The sequence below is a fragment of the Caretta caretta genome, chromosome 22, assembly GCF_965140235.1.
Source record: "Caretta caretta isolate rCarCar2 chromosome 22, rCarCar1.hap1, whole genome shotgun sequence".
Taxonomy (NCBI): Eukaryota; Metazoa; Chordata; order Testudines; family Cheloniidae; genus Caretta; species Caretta caretta.
In genome coordinates this window covers 14,913,638-14,941,197 of record NC_134227.1, presented here as the reverse complement: position 1 = coordinate 14,941,197, position 27,560 = coordinate 14,913,638, and the positions used below count along the sequence as shown (strand labels likewise).

Below are 27,560 nucleotides of genomic sequence, written 5' to 3'. Positions count from 1 at the left end.
AAGCAATTTCCCCTCTCTTGGTATTGACAGCTCCTCATCAGTTATTGGGAGTGGACCACATCCATCCTGACTGAATTGACCTTGTCAACACTGGTTCTCCGCTTGAATGGTAACTCCCTTCTCTCATGTGCCAATTAATATATATTTATGTCTGTATCTGTAATTTTCACTCCATGCATCTGAAGAAGTGAGTTTTTTACCCACAAATGTTTATGCCCCAAAAAATCCCTTAGTCTTTAAGGTGCCACTGGACTCCTCGTTGTTTTTGTGGATACAGACTAACATGACTACCCCTCTGATGTATGTATTTAGTTCTTTTAATCTTTTCTCATTAATCAACTCTTCCAGACATTTAGTCATTTTTGGGTTTTTTTTTCTTTGAACTCCTTCCCACTTGCCAATATATTTCTGGTAATATGGCACCTGTAATGCTATTCCAGGTACAGATACACTCATTCTGTGTGACCAGTTTGTCAGCTCCCTGCTACGTGACATGGTTGCTCAGTGTATGCAGCCTTAAATTGCACTAGGCTTTCATGCTGCCATATTGAATTGCAAATTCATGTCTGATTTGCTGTGGCTACCAGCTCTAAGGCTGGCTTGGCATTACTGCTTTCTCACTCTCTGTGAGCAGCTGAGCCTGACACATTGGGTCTTCATTCACACCAGTGCAAGGCAGGTGCAAAATGTTATCCAGTCAGAGTGGTAGCATTTCATACCCACGTTGCCAGGTGTGAAAGATGTCATGTTACAAGACCATAGTGAATCAAGCCCCTTCTATGTTTTGGATTATTTCCCCCCCAGTGTACTGTATTAGCTTTCCTCTTTTCCACGCTGACTCATTTTGTTACCTTCTACGTCTTGTGATTTCTCTAGGTTGTTTGCACACATGTTGGGATGAGGGTAGCGTTTGAAGGGATGGTCTGTTCTACCTTGAAGACTGGTGGCTGCTGTGCTGGGATGAAAGTTATGTGCTCTTCACCTCAGGTCATGCTGTGGAAGCAGATGGCTTGTATTTGGGTGCAAAGGTTTTGGCATGTGTTGAGGGTCTTCCTATGTGAATATGAGATGTTTCCTCTTTGTGGAGAACCATTGTGATGGCTTTAGAAGCAAGTACCTGGACTGTATGGGGAAAACTTTCAGAGAATGGTGGCATATAGGAGATGTGATGTTGCAGTTAGAGGAAAGGGAGATGCTTTAGGCAGCTGCTGGTCTCCTTTTCCCCCTTTCACTTAAGAGGCTAAGGGAACAGCTCCGCTTATACTTCATACAGATCCTCCGTGGAATCACAGGAAAAGCATTCGAATCCACACTGTTCAGAATAGCCCAGAAAAGTTTCTCCAGCACAGTAGGGAAGGAGGTTGGGAGAAGACTGATTAAAAGATTGAGGACCTTTTGAAGGTTAATAATGGGCATCAGTGGAGAAGGGTACAGGCAGGGTTAACACAAGCCCCCGGCTGATGTGGAATAGAGGGCATTCTTAAAGGGACAGTAAATGCTTTTCTTCTCTGATGGACAGCAGCCAGTTCAGATGCCAGAGCCAGCAGCATGGTGCAAAGAGGCCATTGTCTCAGCTGTGTGAGGCTGTTAGCCGACTGGGGAATCTTTCTGGCCACTACTTTTGAGAACATAAAATGCATCGGAGCAGTAAGATTCGTGAATGGTTTAATGATCTCTCCTCCAGCAGGTTTCAGAGTAACAGCCATGTTAGTCTGTATTCGCAAAAAGAAAAGGAGTACTTGTGGCACCTTAGAGACTAACCAGTTTATTTGAGCATGAGCTTTCGTGAGCTACAGCTCACTTCATCGGATGCATACCGTGGAAACTGCAGCAGACATTATATACACACAGGGATCATGAAACAATACCTCCTCCCACCCCACTGTCCTGCTGGTAATAGCTTATCTAAAGTGATCATCAAGTTGGGCCATTTCCAGCACAAATCCAGGTTTTCTCACCCTCCACCCCCACCCCCCCACACAAACTCACTCTCCTGCTGGTAATAGCCCATCCAAAGTGACAACTCTCTTCACAATGTGTATGATAATCAAGGTGGGCCATTTCCTGCACAAATCCAGGTTCTTTCACCCCCTCACCCCCCTCCAAAAACCACACACACAAACTCACTCTCCTGCTGGTAATAGCTTATCCAAAGTGACCACTCTCCCTACAATGTGCATGATAATCAAGGTGGGCCATTTCCAGCACAAATCCAGGTTTTCTCACCCCCCTCCAAAAACCACACACACAAACTCACTCTCCTGCTGGTAATAGCTTATCCAAAGTGACCACTCTCCCTACAATGTGCATGATAATCAAGGTGGGCCATTTCCAGCACAAATCCAGGTTTTCTCACCCACCCCACCCCCATACACACAAACTCACTCTCCTGCTGGTAATAGCTCATCCAAAGTGACCACTGTCCCTACAATGTGCATGGTAATCAAGGTGGGCCATTTCCAGCACAAATCCAGGCTTTCTCACCCCCTCCCCTTTTTCCCGGGGACGGACGGACGGACGGACGGACACACACACACACACACACTCTCTCTCTCTCTCTCCCCCTCTCCCTCTCTCTCTCCCTCCCTCCCCCCCTCTGCTGGCAATAGCTCATCCAAACTGACCACTCTCCAAGTTTAAATCCAAGTGTAACCAGAACGTCGGGGGGGGGGGGGGAGGAGGAAAAAACAAGGGGAAATAGGCTACCTTGCATAATGACTTAGCCACTCCCAGTCTCTATTTAAGCCTAAATTAATAGTATCCAATTTGCAAATGAATTCCAATTCAGCAGTTCTCGCTGGAGTCTGGATTTGAAGTTTTTTTGTTTTAAGATAGCGACCTTCATGTCTGTGATTGCGTGACCAGAGAGATTGAAGTGTTCTCCGACTGGTTTATGAATGTTATAATTCTTGACATCTGATTTGTGTCCATTTATTCTTTTACGTAGAGACTGTCCAGTTTGACCAATGTAAATGGCAGAGGGGCATTGCTGGCACATGATGGCATATATCACATTGGTGGATGTGCAGGTGAACGAGCATCTGATAGTGTGGCTGATGTTATTAGGCCCTGTGATGGTGTCCCCTGAATAGATATGTGGGCACAGTTGGCAACGGGCTTTGTTGCAAGGATAGGTTTCTGGGTTAGTGGTTCTGTTGTGTGGTTGCTGGTGAGTATTTGCTTCAGGTTGCGGGGCTGTCTGTAGGCAAGGACTGGCCTGTCTCCCAAGATTTGTGAGAGTGTTGGGTCATCCTTCAGGATACGTTGTAGATCCTTAATAATGCGTTGGAGGGTTTTTAGTTGGGGGCTAAAGGTGACCGCTAGTGACCATTTTCTTTGTTAGGCCTGTCCTGTAGTAGGTGACTTCTGGGAACTCTTCTGGCTCTATCAATCTGTTTCTTCACTTCCGCAGGTGGGTATTGTAGTTGTAAGAAAGCTTGACAGAGATCTTGTAGGCGTTTGTCTCTGTCTGAGGGGTTGGAGCAAATGCGGTTGTATCACAGAGCTTGGTTGTAGATGATGGATCGTGTGGTGTGGTCAGGGTGAAAGCTGGAGGCATGTAGGTAGGAATAGCGGTCAGTAGGTTTCCGGTATAGGGTGGTGTTTATGTGACCATTGTTTATTAGCACTGTAGTGTCCAGGAAGTGGATCTCTTGTGTGGACTGGACCAGGCTGAGGTTGATGGTGGGATGGAAGTTGTTGAAATCATGGTGGAATTCCTCAAGGGCTTCTTTTCCATGGGTCCAGATGATGATGATGTCATCAATATAGCGCAAGTAGAGTAGGGGCTTTAGGGGACAGGACAGTGGGGTGGGAGGAGGTATTGTTTCATGATCTCTGTGTGTATATAATGTCTGCTGCAGTTTCCACGGTATGCATCCGATGAAGTGAGCTGTAGCTCACGAAAGCTCATGCTCAAATAAATTGGTTAGTCTCTAAGGTGCCACAAGTACTCCTTTTCTTTTTTCTCCTCCAGCACAATCACTTTTGTCTTTTGTTTAGACCTCGGTGTCGGCATTGGAGGGGTGAGGAGCAGGGGTGACGCACAGCTGTTATGCCCTAGGGAATGGCATTCACCTAACAAGTAACACTGATATTACTTCTCTCATTATTTTGCATCTAAAAATCAGACAGCCGGGCTACAGAACGGGACCCAACTTCCAAGAATGGTCACGTGTCAGTGCTGTATGTGCTGGAGCATGCGTACCCTTTGTAGCCAGGATCATGCAGTCACTTAGGGAAAGGGATTCAGTGCAGGGGCGGGTATCTAAGGGGAAGGCATAGAGTGGGGAGCCTCTCATGGGCAGGTATGGCTTCAGTGATAGAAGGCGGGGGAGAATCAGTGAAGCTCCTGTGGAGCAGATAGTGGGAATGATGGGGGGTGAGGGGGAACGACAACTGGGGAGCCATTTAGTGGTTTGGGTGACTTCAGCAGGAGCTTAAAGGAATCAAGGGCTTTCTTAGGGGAATGGGGTCAGGTGAGGATAAGGGGGTCTCATGATTCAACCAGTGAGAGTGGGGAGAAATGTGTTAAGAGAAGGGATTGAGGATGGTTCAGGGAGTGTTCTGGGGGAAGGATGGAGAAGTCACCTAGGGGCCCCGGTTGATCTCAGCTGGGTAGGGAGGAGCAGGGTGCAGAGAAGGGTGGGAAGCAGAGAAGACTGCGGGATTTGCAGGAGGGGTAAACATCAGAGAGCGGTACAGCCAGTGCTACAGAACAGCTGATGTGCAGTTTGCTTGGTAACTACTGAAGCTTTAGACAGGTGTCAGGCAGGAGACAGGTGTCTCCTCTTTTGTGTGTAGTCTGTTTAGGAATGAAGCACGTGAGGATTGCTTTCCCTTTACTGGAAGTGGGAATTTGGGGGTGGGGGTCGTCTCCCTGTACGGAGTGTAGGATTTGTATGCACTGGGAAATGGGATGTAGTTTTACAGATTCTCATCCCCCCAGTGGCTATGCAAAACTATCTGCATATCGGTGCTCCCCGAATAGAAAAGCATCAAATTTAAATCTATCCTACAGTGTAATAAGCTGAGAGAAGACAGCATTTATAATGTGTTTCCACAAGGACCTGTAATTAAATGGGATCTCTTCTTCATCACTGTTCTTCTCCTTTTTAATCAGCATTGTTGCTTTTTATGTATGTTCTACTTCCCTCATCCCCACCCTGTTATTTTGTTCCTTCCTTATTCCGGTTGTTGTCTTAAATTGTGCACTGACCTTGTAATGAGAGGCACTCAGACAAACCCCCGTGCCATGGGGTTTGGAATGGGTGCAGGGTTCTGCCTACACACTTCTCATTGTGCCGTCTGGCATTTTGGATCATAAGCCCTTCAAGGCAGGGGCCGTGTTTTCTTATCAGTACTGCAAGGTGCCTAGCACCCTGTTGGGCTCTGTAAAACAATAAGCAATAATAAAAAGTATTCCTTTAGCTTCATGAATAAAATCCATTGACGCCAGTGTTCTAAATATAACATAAGAACGGCCAGACTGGGTCAGACCAAAAGTCCATCTAGCTCTGTATCCTGTCTTCCGACAGTGGCCAATGCCTGGTGATTAAGAGGGAATGAACAGAACAGGTCATCATCAAGTGATCCATTCCCTGTTGCCCATTCCCAGCTTCTGGCAAACAGAGGCTAGGGCAGGGGTGGGCAAACTTTTTGGCCCGAGGGCCACATTGCAAAATAGAAATCGTATGGTGGGCCATGAATGCTCACAGAATTGGGGTTGGGATGCGGGAGGGGGTGCGGGCTCTGGGGTGGGGCTGGGGATGAGGAGTTTGGGATGTAGGCGGGTGCTCTGGGCTGGGACCGAGGGGTTCAGAGCGTGTGAGGGGGATCAGGGCTGGGGCAGAGATGTGGGAAGGGGTGCAGGTTCCGGCTGGGAGTGCGGGCTCTGCAGTGGGGCTGGGGATGAGAGGTTTGCGGTACAGGAGGGTGCTCCGGGCTGGGATCGAGGGATTTGGAGAGTGGAAGGGGGATCAGGGCTCGGGCAGGGGGTTGGGGCATCAGGGGGTGCAGGCTCCAAGCGGCTCCCAGAAGCAGTGGCATGTCCCTTCTCCAGCTCTTATGCGGAGGCGCGGCCAGGCAGCTCTGCACCCTGCCCCATCTGCAGGCAGTGCCCCTGCAGCTCACATTGGAGCGTGTAGGAGCTGGAGCGGGGCCATGCCATGGCTTCCGGGACCTGTGTGGTGTGCCCCCAACCCTGCACCCTGGTTGGAGCACCAGAGCGGGGCCGAGCCATGTGGTGCAGTCCTGACCCAGCATCCCAGCTGGAGCACCGGAGCGGGGCTGACCCTCATGGTGCGGCTCGTGGGCTGGCTTAAAACGGCTCGCGGGCCAGATCCGGCCCACGGGCTGTAGTTTGCCCACCCCTGGGCTAGGGACACCATCCCTATCCATCCTGGCTAACAGTCATTGATGGACCTATCCTCTATGAACTTATCCAGTTCTTTTTTGAACCCTGTTACAGTCTTGGCCTTCACAACATAGTCTGGCAAAGAGTTCCACAGGTTGACTGTGCGTTGTGTGAAGAAATACTTCTTTTTGGTTGTTTTAAACCTGCTGCCTATTAATTTCATTTGAATCAAGCCTCCCATTGCCTGGTAAAGCAGGGTTATACAGTATCATCTTCATGGTCCCCAGCAGCGAAATGCAACCATTTCTGGGGTGAGATATGCAGCAGCTGTTTAGCAGTGCACTGGAACAGGACACAACAGTTTAGGATAAGAAGTGAGGAAGATTTTTACATCCAGTTGAAGCTGACAGTGGAATGTAGGCAAGAGGAATGTTTGAATTTAGTAGAGCTTGTAAAAACAAACAAAATACTAATAAAAATGTAGGACTTTTTAAAAATGTAGGATTTTGTTTGTTTTGTTACTTTTAAAAATGCCAACATTTTGATTAAATTTTTCCATTTTCAAGTTTCAAGTTTTCAACCAGATCTAAAAATGCCTGAAATGCCATTTCAATGAAAATTTCCATCAAAATATTTTTTGGGGGATGGGATATTTTATCAAAAACTCAAAATATGGAAAATTTTGACCAGCTGGGGATTTTAGCCAGGTCGCTAGGGTTAACTCCTCAACTTTTTAAAATAACATCATGTGGCTTCCTTAATGACCATATATAATCAAAATATTGGTATTCTGTTTCTCTTGAAAAAGACACCCCTAGCAACAGAATGCTTCCCAACACCAAGCTGTGGGTAAGATCCTTCACTCTGGCCTCTTTCCAATCGGTAAAAGGGCTGGAGTGGTGGAAGGAGGCTCTAAATGCTCTGCATCTGAGGATTGCTCTAGTAGAAGACCTGCAGAACACAGCTGTATTGTCTCTGGTGTAGGGGGCATGCTGGGGCTCATAGTGGGAGGGGCATTGGGGCAGGACCACATCATGCAGCACTGCAGAGATTCTATCATAGGGCAGCTCGGGGGGCCGTCATAATTTTGACAGGCCCCCAAGGCTCTCTAAATTACACTGGGAGCTTCTGCACCCTCTGGAGCAGCTCTAGATTCAGAGGGTACGGAAGTGATTTAAAACCACCTTAATCCCACTTCCTCTTGGACTGTGAGGTCTGAGCTGTACCTCTTAAAGGTACAGCACAGATTACCCCCCTGAGGGGTTTGCTTTCTATTGACTCCTAGAAAAAGCAACATCTACCATTCAGGGTCACTGGGTTCCATTTGGTGGCCTGTGATGATACACAGGAGGTCAGAGTAGATGATGTAATGGTCTCTTCTGTGAAGAGTAAAGTGTCGGAAAGTGGTGTCTGCAGGGAATGCAGTGTTGGTATCTCCTGCTCCCCTATCACTAATAAGTATATATAAATATTTTTTGGAGTTTGGAAGGTGAAGTGGTTTGGAGAGGAAGGGGTTGCTCTCCTGTACTGGAAGACAGTGTTGTTGTTGTTTTTCCCCATTAATCTAGAATAAGCCTAGAGTTTTTGGGTGACCTATAATGTTAGGGTCACATCTCTTAAATGAATGCAGAGTGCGATGTGGCTTAATCAGAATGTGGAAATGGATGAGGCTGTCCCTGTTCATAGGTGCCTCATTCTCTGTCTCTAGCAGCATAGAATCTGAATGGGGCCAGCATGTCTCCTTTTTAGACACTTGAATTTGATGGGGTCTCTTGCTTATATGCATTTGGTGGGAGCTGATGTTCATAGGCTTGTGAAATGTGATGGATGTTTGACTGGAGGATGATACGTAGTGGGTTGTCTGTTGATAAGGTTCTCTGTTTATTGAGCTATTGGATGTGACGGCAGGGTCTCTATGGTATGAAATGTGAGGGAGGGTCTTTGTTGATATGGGTGTGAAATGGGGATTGTGGGGAAGAGGCCTCTCTAGGGAAATGGAGCTAGAATATAATTAGAGGAGTCTGTTTATAGCAGAAGCCCCAGTTCTGGGGCATGACAAAAGTCACACAACTCAGGGCTGGCTGCAGACACAGATTTCACCAGTTTCCCTGTTTATCTCCTTGTCTTTCCTCTGCTCTGTGCCGCTTGCCTCAAACATACCCCTGGAAATCTTGCCTGGAAATCCCACAAGATTGGGCTGTTCTCATGAAATATGTGGCATTTAGGCTTCTTCTGTGGCTGGAAAGATCTTTGTGCTGCTGGTTGCATTTCAGCATTTGCCACTCCTGGTCCTGAAAATGATAGATAATTCTCTTGAACCTGAAACAAAGTCCAGTTTGAGATTCTGGCCGTCCTTATCTAAAACTCGTTACTCAGGCACGTATCTAAAGAGTCCATCCAGTTCTCATAAATGCAGTTTGGTTTTTGAATGTCTCAAGAGATAAGGCTCTCTGCCATTCCCTTGGGAGTCCCATGGATGTTCATTGCATAAACAGCTGTCTTCCTGGAATATCATAGAAATTCGAGATGGAGAAGACATAGTTCACTTAGGCCACTCCTTACCGTTCATTTCCTAGTGCTTAGTCCTGTCTACATTGTTAATATTCCAAGCACTTGGTTTCCAGCCTGGGGCCTGCAGTCTACCAATAATCTATGAAACACTGGTTTGTGATCTGCAGAGATGTCGGGTCATCTGGTGCTGTGCCTCCTTGTTCCCAGCTGTTACATTACATTAAAGAATGCTTAACAGCACCTTAAATAACCTCACTGATATTACTTGCCCATAAAGGCAGTTGCTGTAGTCTCCCCAGGAATGTTATGCAATCCCAAATGGGAGGAGAGCTGGTCCATGGGGAAACTTATTTAGGAAGATGAGTGTCCTACGCAAGGGAGGTTCTAGCTCTTCCACTGGGAGGTTTTGTTCCAGTCTTATACATCTTGTTGTGTTGATACTTAGCCTAAATCTCCCCCGCCCCCTTTTCTTAGTGTGAACCTATCCTTCCTAATTCTGGGAAGGGGTTCTTCACATTCAAATTCCCAGGGTGTCACGTTGGGGACTACGGGTGGAGCTCTGTGTTACTTTGCTGAGGTGTAGGATATGCTGCCCTGAGTACCTTCAGCTCCCTTTGTGCCATTAGGGAGAGCTAATTAGTTCCTTTTTGTGCAGTCTCCTGGCAGAGGTAGCTGACCTCTTGTTAATCCTGGATTAAGTTCTTACTAAGAACTGGCTCTTTGTGTGTTCCAGTTAAGATGGTTACACTTTGTTCCTGAAGAACAATCTCTCTCTCTCTCTCCCACTCCACCCAGTGCCTTTGAGCAAATGATTGCCTGCCCGTTCTTCCCCCGCTACTGTGGGAACCCACAAGCATTTGGCAGCTGCAGTGTCTCATGCCATGAAAAATGCCATTGTCAGTTCAAAGCACCCAGAAGGGGGTGCTTGATCTGACACATGTCTGCAGTGTCTGTTCTCTGCACCTGCAGTGGTGAGAGGGCTGAGCCTTGGCAAAGCCTCTCTTTGCCCACAAGATTTTGAGAGCCTGCCCTGTGCATCAGGGTGGGAGTGGACGCAGAGCCTCCGAAAAAGTATAAGGTTCCAAGGCCTAGAGCCTGTTTATGTATGAGAGAGGGGTCAGAGCACATTCCATGCACTGAACAGGAACTAGTAAGCAGAATTCTGTGCCCTGATGAGAGAGTGGAGCCTGTACAATGTTCGGTGTTATGGAGGGAACAGAATCCATGATCTGGTGGGCAGATGGATTCCATAACATGCAGCAGGAAAGGGAGCAGATTCTGTGCCCTGGTGAGTGGGCAGTATTATGAACTCGGGAGAAAGCTGTGCCTGTTCTGTGCCCTGGGACGAAGGCACATATTATACACAGGAAGAAAGCTGGGCCCATTCCATGCATCTGATGTGGAACAGACACCATTTCATATTCCTAGAGGGAAAGGGAGAGCCTGTACTATGGTCTTCAGACTGGGCAAAGCCTGCCCTGGATACTAGAAAGGGTGTTGAGCCTGTTCCGTCAATTGGGAAAAGGCTAGAACATGTGTAATATTCTGAGTTGGGCCAGAGGCATTTTTATGCGCTGGGGCAGAGGTGGGAAAACTACGGCCTGCGGGACCCTCCTGCCCGGCCCCTGAGCTCCTGGCCAGGGAGGCTAGCCTCCTACCCCTCCCCCGCAGCCTCAGCTCACTGTGCCACCGGTGCAATGCTCTGGGCAGCGTGGCGACAAACTCTTGCCGGGCAGCACAGCTGCCGAGCCGCGGCCTGACCCGGTGCTCTGTGCTGCGCGGTGGCGTGGCTGGCTCCAGCAGGGCAGCACGGCTGCCTGTCCTGGTGCTCTGGGCGGTGTGGCCGTAGCGCTTCCAGGCAGCGCGGTAAGGGGGCAGGGAGCCGGGAGGTTGGATAGAGGGCAGGGGAGTTCGGGGTGGTGGTCAGAGGGCAGGGGTGTGGATAAGGGTCGGGGCAGTCAGCGGGTGAGGAACAGGGGGGTTGAATGGGGGCAGGGGTTCCAGTGGCTGTGAGGAAGAAGGGGTGGTTGGATGAGGCAGGGGTCCCGGGGCGAGGGGGGAGGGGGGCAGTCAGGAATGAGAGGATGGGGTGGCGGGGGAGAGGGGTCTGGCAGCGGGCAGGGGACAGGGAGCGGGGGGTGGTGGTGGATGGGGCAGGAGTCCTGGAAGGGCAGTTAGGGGGCAAGAAGCAGGGGGGGGGTCAGTCGGAGACCGGGCCAAACCTGGCTGTTTGGGGAGGCACAGCCTCCCCTAACTTGGCCCTCCATACAATTTCGGAAACCCGATGTGGCCCTCAGGCCAAAAAGTTTGCCCACCCCTGCGCTGGGGAGTGGGACAGAATCTTCCTGGACTCTCTTAACTCTTTTGGTTTTAAAATTGCTTGTTTCATGGATTGGGGAACAGGTTGATCCAGCTCTGTACACCAGGGAGCAGGTAGTCTGGATAGCAGGAGTTTTGTGTGTCAGGGTTAGGGTCAGCTACTTTTGGGTTTCTGCCTCTTAAAGGCATACTTGCTGGGGTTTCCCTCCCACTCTTGGGTGGTGCCTAGCATGAAGAAGCCTTGGATTCTTCCTTCCGTATTCCACAAATGCATCATTTGACAACTTTCTTTGAATTCTCTCTTCTTTGCCCACGTCACATTCACAAGCTGTTGCTAAATGTGCCGTGCATGCCTGATCATTTACTTCTACATATTGTAGCTGGAGGCAGATAGTGTGGGTGGCTCTGGAGACAAGTTTACTTTATAGAGACTAGTAAAAGTTTAACCTCACAGGGCTGAGAGTTTGGATTTAATAGCAGGGTCTAGTGGATAGAGTTGGGATGCTACGATTCTCTTTCAGCCTCTGCCACTGAGATGCTTTGTGATTTGGTCCAGACTATCCCTCCATCCATGCTTCAATTTCCCCATTTGAAATGGGAATTATGATACCTACCTATTGTAAAGCCATTTGGACACCCTCACATGAAAAAAATGCTATCTGTGTGCAAAGTGTTAATCCTATCCAGATGATCTGCAACTCCTGAGAATGGAAAACTGGGCTAGAGATCCCTTGAAGATGCGCCCTCTCATGAGATTTCTGACATGTCTCCTTTGGGTGAAGGCCAGAAACAGAAGTGTGTGGGGGGGAAATCCAAAGACATTAAACATTTAAAATAGGTCCTGTTCAGAAATTGGACAAAGAGACAGAGGTCAAAAGGAGGGGGGTTCTTTGTTTCCAATTCAGATCATTCATTCCTCATGGAGATTTTATAGGCAAGCTTTTTAAATCCCAATGTCCATTTTTATGCTTCAAATATGCCCTGTGTGAAGAGGGTAGAAATGTCCCTGTTAAATACAAAGTTTGTCTTCAGCACCAGCCGTATCTTTATAGACCCAAATGTACCGTTACTGGACTGCCTCCCGCATATCCATCATCAGCCTCGGCCTTTAATTACCTGGACCGTGCGTCATTTCCCATCACCTGAGATGTGCAATATTAATGAGTAAGCTTATATTACAGCTGGGTCTGAGACAGCAGAACAGAAGCCAGCCCCGGCAGCCTGAATGCCTGACTTCAGCAGGCAGCAGTGGTACAGTCATGCATCAGGGTAAGCACTAAGCAGCGTGCCAGAGAAGTGCCCACCCTGTATAAAACATCCTCAAAGCAGGTCTGCATTACCTGAGTACCCCTGCTGTGAGTGTTTTTCTCCTTTCCAGAGGATTAATTAATTATGTGGTACTGTCACTCCCCCAGTTAGTGCTAGGGTTTGGGGACACTTCATACTATGTTTACGCTCAGCATTCAAGACCCTATCCCTACAGCATTAAATACCTAGTCCTAACGCTAGTTCTCAACCCTGAACCGTAGCTCTAGTCCTACAACCTGCACCATAACACTAATCTGCTCACATTGTCTGGTCACTATGAAATCCCTGAAACAAAGCCTTGACTATGCTACAACCTATGACATAATCCAGTCCTGCCCTGTTCCAAAACCTTGTGTCCTGTAGTCTAACTCTTATCTTCAGGTTGCATTGTGGCCATCACCTTAGACATTGTCCGTGGGTCATGCTAAACGCTGAACCTGGCCCAACATCTCTACCCTCGCCCTAACCTTAGGACTTACATTATTAAATTCTTAAGTGATACAGCTAAATAGAACCCTAAATCTAGCTAATTTTGTCCTTGCTAAAGATGGGTATGACTTGAGCCACAAAATTTGTATCCAGGTTTGGGTTTCAAACCCCCCAGAATCAGAACTATGTGGAGCTAGAGTTTTTCTTTGATCCATTATAGAAAGCTCTATTCCAAACCTTCCTAGAGTTTTGGGCTTTTCAGATCCAAGGTTAGGATTTGGGCCTGTCTCCACTCTTTATTCTTTGATTTCAAGCGCTGCATCTTGATCCTTCTAGGATTGAGGTCTTGAGCCTCAAAAAGGCGAGGTCCTAACTGAGAAAGCATTGATCATTGAAGGTGGAAGTTTCCAGAATCATAAAATGCAAGGGTAGGCACAAACCAATTCAGATAAAATAAGAATTCCCCAGCACTTAAACCAAGCTTGAACTGATACTTTTAGTTTTAGGTTGCAAAAAGTTTTTGAATAATTCCCCCACTCCCCACGATTACTTTTCATTCTGCAGAGTCCCCTGCACTTCCTGGTTCCAGACTAGTACCACCAAAATACCATGGGAGGTGCTGTCTTCACAATATTTCTAACCTGAACGCTAGCAGGAAGAGACTGAAATGTAATGAGACAGCTTGTTGTTGTGAGAGTACCAGCCAAATTTTGCAGGTCTCATAAGGGTTGTGAAAGCATCTGAGATTCTGGGTTCTTTGAACTATCAAATATTTTGATCTTTACACATCACTAGAAATAAGTCTGAGTTGAATGAACTTTTTTTTATTTAAAATCACTTTTTATTTTCATGACTCCCATCTGGGGCTGGAAATACAAGTGCCCAATTTTATTAGACACAAGTAGTTTGGTAGCTGAACTTTTCTCTGTACCCTGAAAGGTTTGTCGTTCACCCATCACTCTCCCTACCTTGTGTATTATCCTAAACAGAACTAAATTAATGACAGTTAAGATTGCATCAGGATGGGCACAAATCCTTGAAAGCATGAAAGTAACAAGTTAAGGGGAAAGTCTTACTGCTTGCCATCTTCACGTTGCCTAGAGTGCTCTTGATAACACACTCCAAAAGGCATTCACTTCATCTCCAGTACACAGTAGAAGATCATATGTACCTTGATTTCATCTAACTCTATCATGAAAAACCTTGATGGTGACCTCACATTCCCTTGTATCAGCAGATTGACACATTTAATTGTCACACAGTCCGTTCATTGAGAAAATAACTCTGCTATAGTACACTGAGGCCACCATTAAAGTTTTACATGATGAGCCCTAATTTGACCGGAGGAGGGAGGTACATGAATGTGGGACTTTTATGGGGGAGACTATGGCTCTGGCCAGACAGGGCCAGCAGTGAGTGAGTGAGGAGATGAGCTAATGCATGTCCAAAGTATTGTCAAGCTGTAATATCTTGACCCCATTTTGTATGCCACCACTGCAAGATACCGTGGCTAATCCAGAATGCTCTGAATCACTTCTGCTGAAAATATTGTATATCCCTTGCTCACGGAGCATGGCTCTTCATTGCTCAGTAGTGGCAACACCACATGTTGAGGTTTATGAGTCTGCTCCTGGTTTTGTCCTAATGGTCCTAGTCCTTTTGCCAAAGCAGTAGCAGCTCATGCTTCTGAATCAGTGGTTTTCAACCTGTGGTCCATGGACCCTTGGGGTTCCACAGCCTATGCCTAAGAGTTCCAAAGGGGTCCGTACCTCCATTCAAAAATTTTTAGGGGTCTGCAAATGAAAAGAGGTTGAAAATCACTGCTCTAAATGCAAACGTCCAGGGCTCATTTCCCTGTGATTGACTCAAGTAACGGCATCATCACATATCATTTAGCCACTAGAGGGGGACAAAACCACATATACTTTGTTAGCATGGATTACACACTCCTCTGAGCAGAAAAGCTCATTCCAACTGTCAGGGGTTTGTAGATATTCAAATCCCCAAATGTGTCTGCAGAGGTTCAATCTGAGAACTCTGGCTCGAACAGCATGAACCTCTAGTACAGCCTAAATTAACAGGTTCATTAGCTCAAAGGTAAGAGCAGACTCTTTAAATCAGATCTGTGGTCTGGCCCCTAAGTAGGGGGAGGAGGGAGGGAATGAGATTCAGTGTGTTAGGGTAGATTACAGTTGAGTCCTCTAGGGTGCAGTCATAGTAAGCAGTATGTCTGCAACACTGCATCCTCCTAAACGCACTATTATTGTGTTGCTATAACTCCTATGCTGTCGTCATATCTTATGTCATGATACCTCTTACGTGGACATTCAAAAACAGTCACTTTAAAAACCTAATTATTCATACAAAATGTGTTGTAACTTTTCACACACATCCTTTCCAACGAGGCATGGCAGTGACTCTCACACATCTTATTTCACACCGCAGACTGCTCTACTACGTGTTCAAAAGGGGTTATACAAAAGCATTGGACACCAAAAAGATGTTGGCCGTTTGGTGCTTTTTGAAATAATTGTAAACAGGTTTTGTTTTGTTTTGTTTGTTTTGTTTTGGAGGGGAGAGGATGTTGGTCCCCCTGCCTCCAATAATGCTCTAGAAAATTCAAGCAGTTTATAAACTACTGTAAACATTTGAAATTACACCTCTAACTCAAAATAGGTTTTATAGAACGCTTTCACCCCATTAAAATGAAAATCTACATACAACCTTAACTAGGGTGGCACTATGGTTCCACCCTGTTTTTGTACCTGGAGAAAGAGAGATACTGCAGTATTACTGTTTAGTATTGTTATTTGTATTGTGGAAGTACTTAAGCACCACCATGAAGAACCCCATTGTGCTTTTTATTATTGATTTATACAGTTGCCAGAAGTGTACCACGCACTTCACAGAAGGGAAAAAACATTAAGATATGGTCCAATAAATTAAAGTCTTAGGGCTCTGCTTCTGCATTGCATTATGCTCTGTGGAGTCCCTTTGATTTAAATGGGGCTGCATGTTGGTGCAAGGTCAGCCCATGCACAAAGAATTGCAGGACTGGGACCTAAAGCCTCATTCTGTGGATGGATCCTTAGGCTTGTACCCTGTCCTGGGGAACGTCAGTGCAATTCCACATGGGGGGAAAGTTCTGTCCTTTATGGATCCTTTGCACAGATGGTGGCTAAATTCAGATATTACCGGATAAGGTGAAGTGACTCACAATGTTGCCAACTCTTACAATTGTTATCGTGTCTTATGTTATTTGGTGCTTCTCTCAAAGTCCGAGCACTTGTAGTCCTGTAATCACATGAGAATCTGTTTCCCTTTTTGTCTTCGTGAAAGTTTCTGGCCCTCACATGGTTGCATAGACAAGCTTGAAAACATGATCTGGGTGGACCCTGAAGTTCAAATACCAGAAGACAAATAAAAAGAAATCCCAGTTTATTGTTTTTTTTTAAATAAAATCTTCCGATTTTTAAGCCAGTCTCATGAGATTTGGGGCTCTGACTCATGATGTTTGAATTCTTGGGATTGGCAGTACTGTACTACAAACAATAGGGAGGGTAAGGTGTAATTCATGAGCTAAATCGCAGCAATAACATAGCAAAGCTACTCAGCGTAGCAATGTGAACATTGTGATAGTATGAGACAAGCGTGTGCATGTGTGTATGTATATGGGCGAGACTATTATTTGTCAGCTCTTGGAGGCAAGGATTGTGCCTGCTTTTCTGTTTAGGAAAGTGCTTCGCATATTGAAGATGCTACTGACAACCAATAAATAGTGTGTATTGTTAACGTACAATGTTTAACAATAAACTGCTGGAAAATAATTGAAGATGGCTGAGGGGTAAGATTCATTTTAGTGTTTACTCCTGTGGTGGGCCTCAGGGCTTCTCTGCAATGATGTCGCTATTCAGGAATAACTGTCTTGGAATTACTATTCCTGAATAATTTGTGTGTGGGCACTCTTATTCTGAGTTCCTTTTTGCTGAATTAGTTAAATCCCGTTTGGAAGTGAATTAAAATAAGCCAGAAAAAGGTGTATGGATATTCCATGTATAATGGAAATGTTTGCCTAAAGTTAAAAGAAGACAATGCTACTAATCTGCATTTTCAAGTTAAAATTCCCTACAGTATTTGCAGCCCAGACATTAGTGGATTGTGGGGTGGCCCAATCCTGCCAGGTACTGAGCACTTTTGCTGGGTTTTGAGCATCTTCCACTCCCAGTAATTTTGACTAGAGTTGATGGTGTTTAGCACCTTGAGGGATCAGCCCCTTCCTGCATTTGGAAGTGAAAGGTGTAAATGATTATAAACAAAAGAGAAACTGACCCACCCCAGTCATGATGGGGAGTGAGTAAAATGCAACAAAAGGAAGCTAAGAGGCCAAAGTCATACCTGTATAAGCTAAGATGTGAATTTAAACTGCCGTCGTTATACGGACACAACCTCTTTCTTGGACACTCTGAAAGGACTTGTCTACACTTGCGAGTTATTTCAGATTAAGGTTGGGATTGGCTTGAAAGCGTAATAACTATTGTAATTAATTTTGCTGTGTAGACAAGCCCTTTTTCATATAAGAGGGCCTTTTTTGGGGTTTAGTTAATGTTGCTTTGAAAGGAGTGGGGTTAAGATAAACTGAAAAAACCTCCCATGAGATTTGATGCTGGGGGATAGGCTGGTATAACTGTTGTTTAACTATACCGGTATAATAGCTAAAACTTCCCTGTTAGATAGACAAGCCCTGGGTGGTGTAAAAGTCAGATAGGTTTTGAACTTTCTCCCATTAGTTTTAATAGTCTGAAGTAGTGGTGATGAGAGGAGCAGGTAGGAATATACAGATGCTCCCCGACTTAAGCAATCGTTCCATTCCAGGAAGCCTTGTGTAACTCGAATTTTGTGTGAGTCGGAAATGTATATCCGAACGTTACGCCAAAAAAACCCTCCAACCCTCCTATTTCTAGCTCACAAAACTTTTCCCATAAGCACGAATTTGCGTAAGTAGTGTCTTGCGTAACCCGGGGAGTGTCTGTATGGCTATAATATATTATCTAGGAGAGAGACAAGATGGGTGAGGTAATACCTTTTATTGGACCAACTTCTGTTGGTGAAAGACAAGGTTTGGAGCTTCCACAGAGTATATTTAGTGTGTGTGCATGCATAGGGTTTTAACGGGGAGGTGTCCCTGCAAACCCCCCTGTAAGCTTCATCTTGGCTGGACGGCACTCTCTGAGGTTCAGGGGAGCGTTGTATAAAACCAGAGCCCTGGCAGCGCACCATTCAGGACAGACGTGAATAATTGAGGAGGCTGACTGCACCAAAGGGGTTGCATTATGTAAACCGACCAGCAGCCAGCCAGCAGACTCTGTGCGTGTGTGTGGATGTGTGCGTGCGTGTGAGAGCGAGCAAGCAGCTGTGTGTGAGACACCCTGACAGGGAGAGAGGCAGAGCGCCCTCCATACATACAGCCCAACAATAGATAGATATATAAAATAACCAAAAAGCCCACATCGCTGGGGTGGTGGGGGAGGGGGAGAAACAGAGCTATGCCAGGGACCCCAGAGCTCTGCAGCGCTGCAGACAGAGGGGGCTCGCTCAGCCACTGAGCCCCCACCCACCTCTTTCTTTAGAGAAGGGCTTTGAAATGGTCCAGGAGGTGAGTACCCTCCCCCCACACACCACTGCATGAATGAATGAATTCCTAGCGGCTCTGCGCTGTGCTACGGTCCCCAATGGCTACCAGGTTAGTGCTCCTCTCCTCTTCGTTCTGCTGATGCTTGTGCGTCTCTCTCTGCCTCTCTGTGTGTGGTGCGCTCTGTTTGCAGCGTATGTGGATGGGGGAGAGACTTTCTGGGCGCTGTGGGCTTGCACGGGATTGCTGGGGGTGGAGGAAGAAATCTCCTGCCTGAACATACGCTTTCCAGGCAGATTAAATCTGGAGTCCATGTTGGTTGCTGCTGCTCGTCTCTCTTCGGTGGGAGATTAGCAGCGAGTGTGACATCATGTTGCAGAGATGCTTTGTTTTTCCCTCTTGTTGGGGTAATCCCCCCACCCCCTGCAATGGAATTGCTGAAGCAGTGATTTCAGTTGCTGAAAATGACACGATCAGTCGGATCCTGCCAGCCCTCCCTTTCCTTTCTCCCAGCCCCTGTCCCCCTGCTCCAGCTCTCAGAAAGGAGGCTGCTGCTGGTCTAAACATCTGGGAGGATTGAGAGAGGTAGAAGGGGACCCAAGACAGAGAGATGGTTGAATTAGCAATGCGTCATGGAGCAGCAGCCAGAGCTGCTGCAGGGATGTGTGTGTACCCATGTGCTCCCTGGCTACAACACACGCACACTCTCTGTCTTCTCTTTGCATTCCATCCTCCCCTGTTTATATATTCACAATGATGGGGGAAGGCAGTGTGTGTATAGTATTACTTTACAGGCCAGGGTCCGCACAGGTGGCTTGTGTCTGATAGGGGGATGATAGGGAAGCAGGACTGAATGTACTGTCAGTGTTTAGCAATAGTGGGACACTTACAAATCCTCTGCCCTGAGAAAAATTATTTGCTTTTCTGTAATCAGCTGGTTGATAATATAGCCCTTTCTGTCGCAGAAATTGCTCTGTTCTTTAACAGAGACAGACGTACACAGTGTGAGCCAAATGCATCTCTGGGGTAAGTCCTTTTAACTGAGAGAGTTACAGTGGAGCTGCGACTTTGGTCCAGCAATATGAAATTAAGCAAAGGAAACTTAATGCTGAATTTTAGGAATAATTTTGTGCCAGGCTGGGAAATGTTCTGTCAAGGGAAGCGCCCCCCCCCCAGCTGCCTGACTTGTTTAAAACTAAAGCTGAACAAAGCAAGAGAGAATATGCTGTGTCAAAAACAATCCTGCACCAGTCCCCAATGGGGGGTGGCCTGTGCATGACCTAATAGGTGTTTTCACCTCTGCCGGATTCCATGTGTCTGCACTGCTGGCTTCTGACACTGGGCAGCCCCTTAACCTGGCTTATTGTTAACATTTACCTTGGGAGTGTTGCTTTGCCAGGCAGGGTGTGTGTGGGGGACGGGGGACTGGAATATTGATATTTTCAGGACAGTAAATTGGAGCAGCATCAGGTGACCAGCAGAGGAAATCGATTTGATCCCCATTAACCAGTTCTGAAGATCACAGCAGCTTCCATTAGCCTATGAAAGACGATCCATATGAGCAGCAGGTACTGAGTGGGAGGATGTCAGCCTCTTGCTTCATCTTCCTGTCCTGTGAAAGACAATCTCCCTATCCACCCCCGCGTTGTCAGTAGCATGATGTGGCATGAGGCGCCTTTAGGCATTCATCAATCTGTTACAAATCCCTCCCCCCGCCAGAAGAATGCAATGTGTCCAGGAAGACTCTAGCATTGCTAGGTTCATCCCCCTCCCCCGATTACGGTTTTCTCCTTGTTGGGGGAACGTTGCGGGAGGGGGAGTGGGATGGGAAGCAAGGGTACCTGGTCATTCATCTTATGTGGTCATACTGTTACCACTGTGAGGTGTACGTACAGGTCTCCGTCCAAAGAACAACATTGTTATTTAGCATTGAATTGGATTTTTGTGGCAACTCCTCCACATACCTACCTATGAATATTGCTATAGGGACAGTATCGCCTGTTCCAAGCATTGAAAAATCAAGTCAGCCTTTTGTGCCCCCCACAGTGCCCCGCTTCCCCAGTCATGAGATGAAAAATAAAATTTGGGTTTCTGTTTATTTGTCTTTTGCTTTTATAACCTTTAGGTTGCATTCTGGTTGCAATTTTTCTCCACAACCCGGATAGCTAGAAATATATATTTTTTTCTTTTTAATGAAAGCTGCAATTCTCCTGTAAGCACAGGGACCCCAGGTTCTGGGCCTTTCAGAAAAGTACCAAATATTCCGAGACTCACGATAAAACCACAAGAGCTGTCAACTCTATCCTGGGGACACAGGGAGCACAAGTTCAGTCCAAATTCATATGCCAGTTAGTTTCACTTCATCCTTATTAAGTAATTGACATTGAGTTCAGTGCCCCTGCCTGTGTGGGGACTGTTCAGTGGAGAACTTAGAAACCAATAACCTGTCTGCTAAGCACATCTCTGAAGAAGTTTGACAGACAAATTTCCCTCCACTGTTGATGCATCACATTATGTGCGGGTGGGTGGTTTGCCTCACTCTACCACAGACATGGCTGTATTTCAGTAGTGGGGATGGGATTTTCAGTAAATAATGTGTGAAGTGCTTTGTGCTCCTTCAGGGTGAACAGTGCTTGATAAAAATATGATTTTTGTGTTGACAGTATCATTAATGGAGGTTGGGTGTACAAGTCAGCATCCTACTTTACACTGCTGCCAGATTGTTGCTGGTGCTTTGAAAACATCTCCCATTTCTTCTCTGCGATCTCCAGAAGTATTGCTAGCCACTGTGGGCTGGGAACAGGGGAGCAAGTAGCACTCTGTTTCAAACACAGCAAGATGGGAATTTCCTTGAGAGATCCGACTTTTCATCCACCAGGTCTGATGTTTTGCCTCCAGCAGTGACCAATATCAGAGCATTCACAGAAAAGCAATGGCATTATTAAGAATACATTTGACTGACTATGCAATGCTGTGAGTGGGTGTAGGGCAAATTCCTTCTTGACACCTGCAGAGAAACCTTGAAGCATGAAATTTGATTAATCTTATCTTGTGCCTATGTAAATATGTTGTAGAATTTCATACAGAATGAAAACCTTTCCAATAGAAATGTTAAACCAACTTCTAGCATTCTATGGCCAGGATCTAATTCTCTGTTTAAGTCTATAGGGTTGTTTAAAAATTCTGTCAAGGGTTGTTTAAAAATTCTGTCAAAAGGATCCCACACTCTGATAGGTTTATAGAGAGATGCTCATAGAATGCTGTGTAATTTATGTACAACCCTATGGGTTTCACCCTGTTAAATTTATATGATTTCCCCCAAAGGGTAGTCTGTATAACAGCAATATATTGCTACTAGACACAGGTGACTGGGAAGCTCGGGCGATAGGTTGAAGGTATATACAGAGATTTTCATTCTTAGGTTTCCACTCTGAAGCCAAACCAGATTGGGAGTGACCAAAAGTTACCATCATCTGATGGCTGTTTGGTAGCCTACATGAAATGAATTAGTGAGTCTCAGCCCTGTTTCCACTGGACACGAGTCCATATCACAGAAAAGCCACCTTCAGGGATGGCACTATTATCTGCCTTGTTGACAGTTTCTGCAGGGAAGCTGCAGAGAGTAACTCTGATCTTACCACTGGAGGTGGTACCTTCAAGTCAGGGTTGAGGCACATTGGTGATGGTGTAGTTTATGCTGCTGCTCCCGGTACACTCTCTGCTTTGTGTGCAGATAGATGACTTCAATCTGAGGGTTGCCAATCTGTTAACTTTCAGCTGTACTGAAATTCTTTGCCCGTGTATACATAAAGCATTGATCCTTGCCCCTTTTAAGTGTTAGACACAAGCCTGGGCTCAGTCACGGCTAAGCTGGTTATATAATAAATATTCTTTCATCCATAGACCCCGCCCGTCCAAAGCACTTTCCAAATATGTGCAAGTATATCTTCCATTCTATAGACATAGATACCAAGGCACAGAGAGGTAACTGAGGGTGACACACAGAATGAGTGCCAGAGTTGGGAATACAACTCAAGTTTCATGACTCCTTGTCCAAGGCCCTTCCCACTGGGCCATGCTGTCTCACGTATATACTGTGTGGAGCATCAGATTCCTTCACTAGCCTCTAATCACTGAGCAATATCCTCAGTTTCAGTTCTGCCAAGTGAGTTCAGCTCATGGAGACTGGGGGTCAGGGAATCTCCTGCGTAAACTGTGAGTAGCAAAAATAGGTGAACTTCAAAAAGTTCAGGGGATTGGCAAAGTACATGCAGCTTGGTTTCAGATCTGAATTATCCCAAATCTCTTTGGTGTGTAAAGCTGGGCAGGAAATCTTGTGAAATCTCAAGAGATCTCTGCTCCCTCTTGGGTCAGAAATGCTGAGAGCAACCTCACTCAGAAGAATCACAGAAGTGTAGGGCTGGAAGGGACCTCGAGTTCCTCTCGTCCATCTCCCTGAGCTAAGGCTGAGCTAAGTATACTTGACAAATGTTTGTCTAACCTGTATGTGGCACTTCTCAGTTGGGTAGAATCCAGGAGGGCAGAGATGGAGTAAAAATGAAGGGCCGGGAGGGGGGGAAAGGCCAGGGAATGGAAGGGGAAGTAACGAAGTATTTTGGAGTCTCTCACAAGTTTCCGTTTGAATTTAGTTTGAATTTGAGCAGTGCTTTTCATTGCTTCATATTTCATTCCGACTGGCTCACTTATCTATGAGTAGATGACAGAAACCTAGATAGGTGGCATGTTCTACCCATGTCAAAGTAGAAAGTGGAGGAGACAATTTATAACAAGGGTCCGTGTCTAACTTTTGAACATGGAACTAACTTTTTATTTATTCATTGACCAGATGCTTCTCTCTTTACACATTCCTAGTCCATAAAGAGGTATTGCTTTGACATTAGCCTTTCTGAATGGCCCCAACATACTATGATTTCATGTTTTCTTTATTATTGTATTTTTATTTTTTGTAGCACCAATTGTAGGCTTGATCCAATGTTTAATTTCAGGTGTGTCAATGGAACTACACAAGCACTTGAAACTCACTACCTTGCAGGATCAAGCCCAGTGTGCTCAGCACTGTACAATATTCCCAAATAACCACTGTTCCCTGCCATGAAGAGCTTACAGTCTAGCAGACAGGACAAACTGGGGGAGCCAGAGGTAGGGATAGTAGCTGCAGTGTGTTTGTTCTGTAAAATTTAAACTAAGTTTTATACTTTCTTGTGCGATGTGCGGATGAAGTCGATATTAAAATATTCTCTTATTTGTGAGGATAGGATACTGTTAGTTCTCCCAAGATGAGCGGGTTGGGCTGGGTCAAGGCTTAGCTGGGAGACCTCTTAGGAACACCAGGGGTGCTACAGGAAGTGGTGTTGGTTATTCAGCAGGCGGCGGTCTTCCTTTTCAGTAATGACGAGTGACCCCAATGTTGCTCGAGAGCATTGTGTGGCTGAAGTTGCCATTTTTGCAAATGAGACGTCTTGGACATTAAAAAATAATTCCTTGGCACTGTTTGCAATGTAATGATCACCATCCTGGATAAATTCTAGTTCACGTTCTTCATCTGGCAGGTTCAAATCGATTTAATATTCTTCACTTCCTCTCTTAAACAATTGGGTATTGTAACTTAAAATAATACTATGATATTTTACAGTAATAGCTCAAAATGCTGCAATATCACAGTCATAAGACGTATTGTTTTGGGCCATTGCTGCAGAATACTGTTTTAAGGGTAGTGTTGGTATGGGCTGTTAAATGGTTTCTTTTTAACCCAGAGGCGGCTTCATTTTAGTGACATGTGGTGTGATTTCAGTATATTTTAGGATAGCCAAACTCATTTTGCCTATTTCCAAGACCACTTGAACATCCTGGGTTCAAAATTAGTCAGAAAACTCAATCAAAACCAGAGGTTCTGCTTGAGTTACCCCCGGAGGACAAGAGCGGTGGTACTGAGGGTCTCTCTATTGCTCAAAGGGATGCAAGCATACCTCTAGAACATGGATGTCACTTGTAAACATTCACAAACACTGCTGTTCAGTATATTCTCCACTTGTCCATGGATACAAACCTTTCCAGACAATCTTCCAGTAGAAGGTGTTTTTTTGTCTCATCATGTGTGCATTCTTAGTGTCATTTCATTTAATGGGCTTCAGTGGAGTTACACAAGGGTTGAATGTGACCAGTTAACTTCTCTATATGCTATGTAATGAGGATAGACTGTTTTCTTTTCCCGCCACTTGGATGCAGGGCCTAATTCTGTGCTATGTTAAACCAGGTTACAGGCAGTCACTCCATTGACTTGAGTGCAGGTGGGAGCAGAAATTCTCCCTATCTCTCTAGCCATCCCCTCGTTATTAGTTTATTATTTGTTTTGTAGTAGTGCCTTGAAGCCCCGGCTATGGACCGGGACCCAGTTGTGTTAGGCACTGTACAGACACAGAATGTAAAGATGTTCCCTGACCCATGTATCCCAAAAAGGGACTTTGCTTGTTCTCTGGCTGGATCACTTTTGTTCTGTCACCTAATGTGATATACAGTAACTTCTCAAGACCACCTTGTTGAGGCATCTGTGGGTCTGAACGGACTCTGGTCAGCGAGATCTGTAAAGCATTATTTATTATTATATTTTTCAAAGTGGGTCAATCCATTTTGGCATTTGAAGCATGGACTCCCGGTTCTATTGCAGGCCTTGGTCACTATGGAAACAACAAAAAGCGTTCGTCATGGCTGTTCCTTGGGTCAGATTCAAAACTCTGGGAGTGAACAGGAGCAACGGAGAGTTTTTCAGGGGCTGAGGTGGGGGGGAGGTGAGTGAGGACAGGGCTTCGCACTTGTGTAATGTGTGTGTTGTTCTTGTCCTCTTTGTGCTTGAATAGAAAGGCTGAATAAACAGACTCTTCGCACACATTATGTGCACTCCAGCAGAGCTCTCCATGTCAGGAATGGGATAGTCACTGTTGTCCAATGATCAGGTGATAACACTAGCAGCCAGAATCTCCTGAGTCCTACTCCCCACTCTGCCACTGACTCAGGGTAGGGCCTTGGAGAAGTCCATCTCTCTCTCTCATTTTCCCTGTCTGTGCAGTGGTGATAATCCTAACAGAGATGCTGTGCAAACTGATTGGATTTATGTTTTGTAAAGCGCTTTGAAGATGGTAAATGTTCTGGACTAGTTTCTGCTCTCAAAAGCACCATTTGAAAACTAGGCAGACACTGTATGTGTCTGTATTTTCGTACATATGTTTGTATCTATAAGTTGGAGTTCGGGCAAAACCTTCATTACAACCTTTAAATGAGGCTGCCTCAGTCTGGGTTTAATTACAAAACTGAAATTCTGGACAGTTCGGGCAAAAGGGTCTCCAACTTTGTGGCAAACCTGAGCTGAATTCCACATATACATGGAGGTCTTGTTTTGAGCTAATCAGGGCTGTTTTATGCTTTCCAGTGGAAACCAGGCAAGGTTAAATGTTCTTTCATAGTTTTAAGCTAAAACCAAGCAAAACTTTGATTGGATTTCTCTCTGTGTTTTGGAGTTTTGTTTGAAGCTGGAACTCAAAGTGAAACTTGTGAAGTTTGAACTCACTCAAACTGAAACTGGTGAGAAAAGTTTGCACAAACCTTACAAAGAAAGTCAATGAGTTTCATGCAGCTGTAATAGGGATGAGTGAACCAGATCAGACAGATTTAGTATCATATCTTGGGGACATGCATTTCAAGTTCCTGACCTGAGTTCTGGAGCAAACTAAACAAGAGACTTCCCTCAGAGAATCCATCCTAGATTTTATGTTGCGCCCAGTGCATGCCAGAGACGGGACTTGAGAAGTTGATGCAGTGCTATGGAACACTTATGCAGTGCGGATGCTATCAGTAGAGCTCAACGTTTGAGGTACCTCATTGTCAAGTTTCAGTACCTTGATTTAAGGAGATCCTAGTAACCCCAGAACACAACATTTAGAACCATCCTGAACTTTCATCCAAACTTTAAGTGGACATAAACATTTCTGATAAACTGCTGCATGTTTGTACAGTGCCTAGCACAGTGAGGTGGCCTGGTTCACGACTGGGGATCTTAGGCACACTGCAGTGCTTCTACGAATTTAAAACAGTGCACCATGGCACATCCTTTGTTCAGCCTGGAGAGGTAGCATTCATGCCAAAAATACTGTGAAAAAGTCAATTCTAACTGAACCAGCTGGGATCTTGCAAAGAGCCTGTTGCTTTCATGGGCTTTCTAGGTTAAAGAGGTCCAGACAATATCTCATAAGCCAGATAAATAATTAAGCCTTTGCAGGTGAGGGTGGGTGTGGGTGTTACACACATCTCCTTTTGCTCAATCCTTTGTTTTAATGACCCTATTTCTAGTATAGTCCTGATGGATTAAACCTTTGGAAGTTTCTCTATGTTGCAAGCGTATTTAGGTTTCTGAATACCTGAGCAGTGGCCAGATAGAACAGGACGTGGTAGAGAACAGAGCATTCAGAACCATGTGGCAACCCTGGACTGCAGTCATGCTCCAGAGAGGTTTCCTGAACATTGTCCATTATTAATTGTTTAGGACAGCAGTACTGCATAAAATTCCAGCAACCTATGTGTGTTTTTTGGCTGGAGGTTAGAGCAGGGTGTCAGGATTCCTGTGTTTTCTTCATGTCTGTCCAACTAGCTTGTTGTGTGATGTTGGGCATGTTCTTTAATCTGTCTCTTCCTCAGTTTTTCCTTTTGTAAAATGAAGATGCTTCAGAAAAGCATTTGGGATTTCACAGATCTGAGTGAATAATTTACAGTGAATAATTTACATAACTTCTCTTCCTTCTCACAGAATATCTGTGAACACATCTTAGTTTCCTCCAATTTATTTGTGATTTGCATGAATTTTTCACACTTTATACTCTGAATTGACTCATAGACTTTAAGGTCAGAAGGGACCATCGTGATTGTCTAGTTTGACTTCCTGCACATTGCAGGCCACAGAATCTTGCCCACCCACTCCTGCATCAGTCCAGGTCCGTCGTA

The 27,560-nt window shown here is 45.6% G+C and overlaps 1 protein-coding gene across 11 annotated transcripts in view; it reads left to right on the top strand.

The window, feature by feature from the left end:
* GRAMD1B (GRAM domain containing 1B) overlaps positions 1 to 27,560 on the top strand; it is a 225,706-nt gene that overhangs the window by 141,243 nt on the left and 56,903 nt on the right. The window contains exon 1 of one of the 11 annotated variants that reach the window (XM_048827189.2): positions 18,434 to 18,662. The exons of the other annotated variants lie outside the window; for them this stretch is intronic. Within the exon in view, the coding sequence (XP_048683146.1) occupies positions 18,652 to 18,662 (11 nt within the window). The 5' untranslated portion in view covers positions 18,434 to 18,651. Of the gene's footprint in view, positions 1 to 18,433; positions 18,663 to 27,560 lie in introns of those variants that run through there. 11 annotated transcript variants of the gene reach the window in all.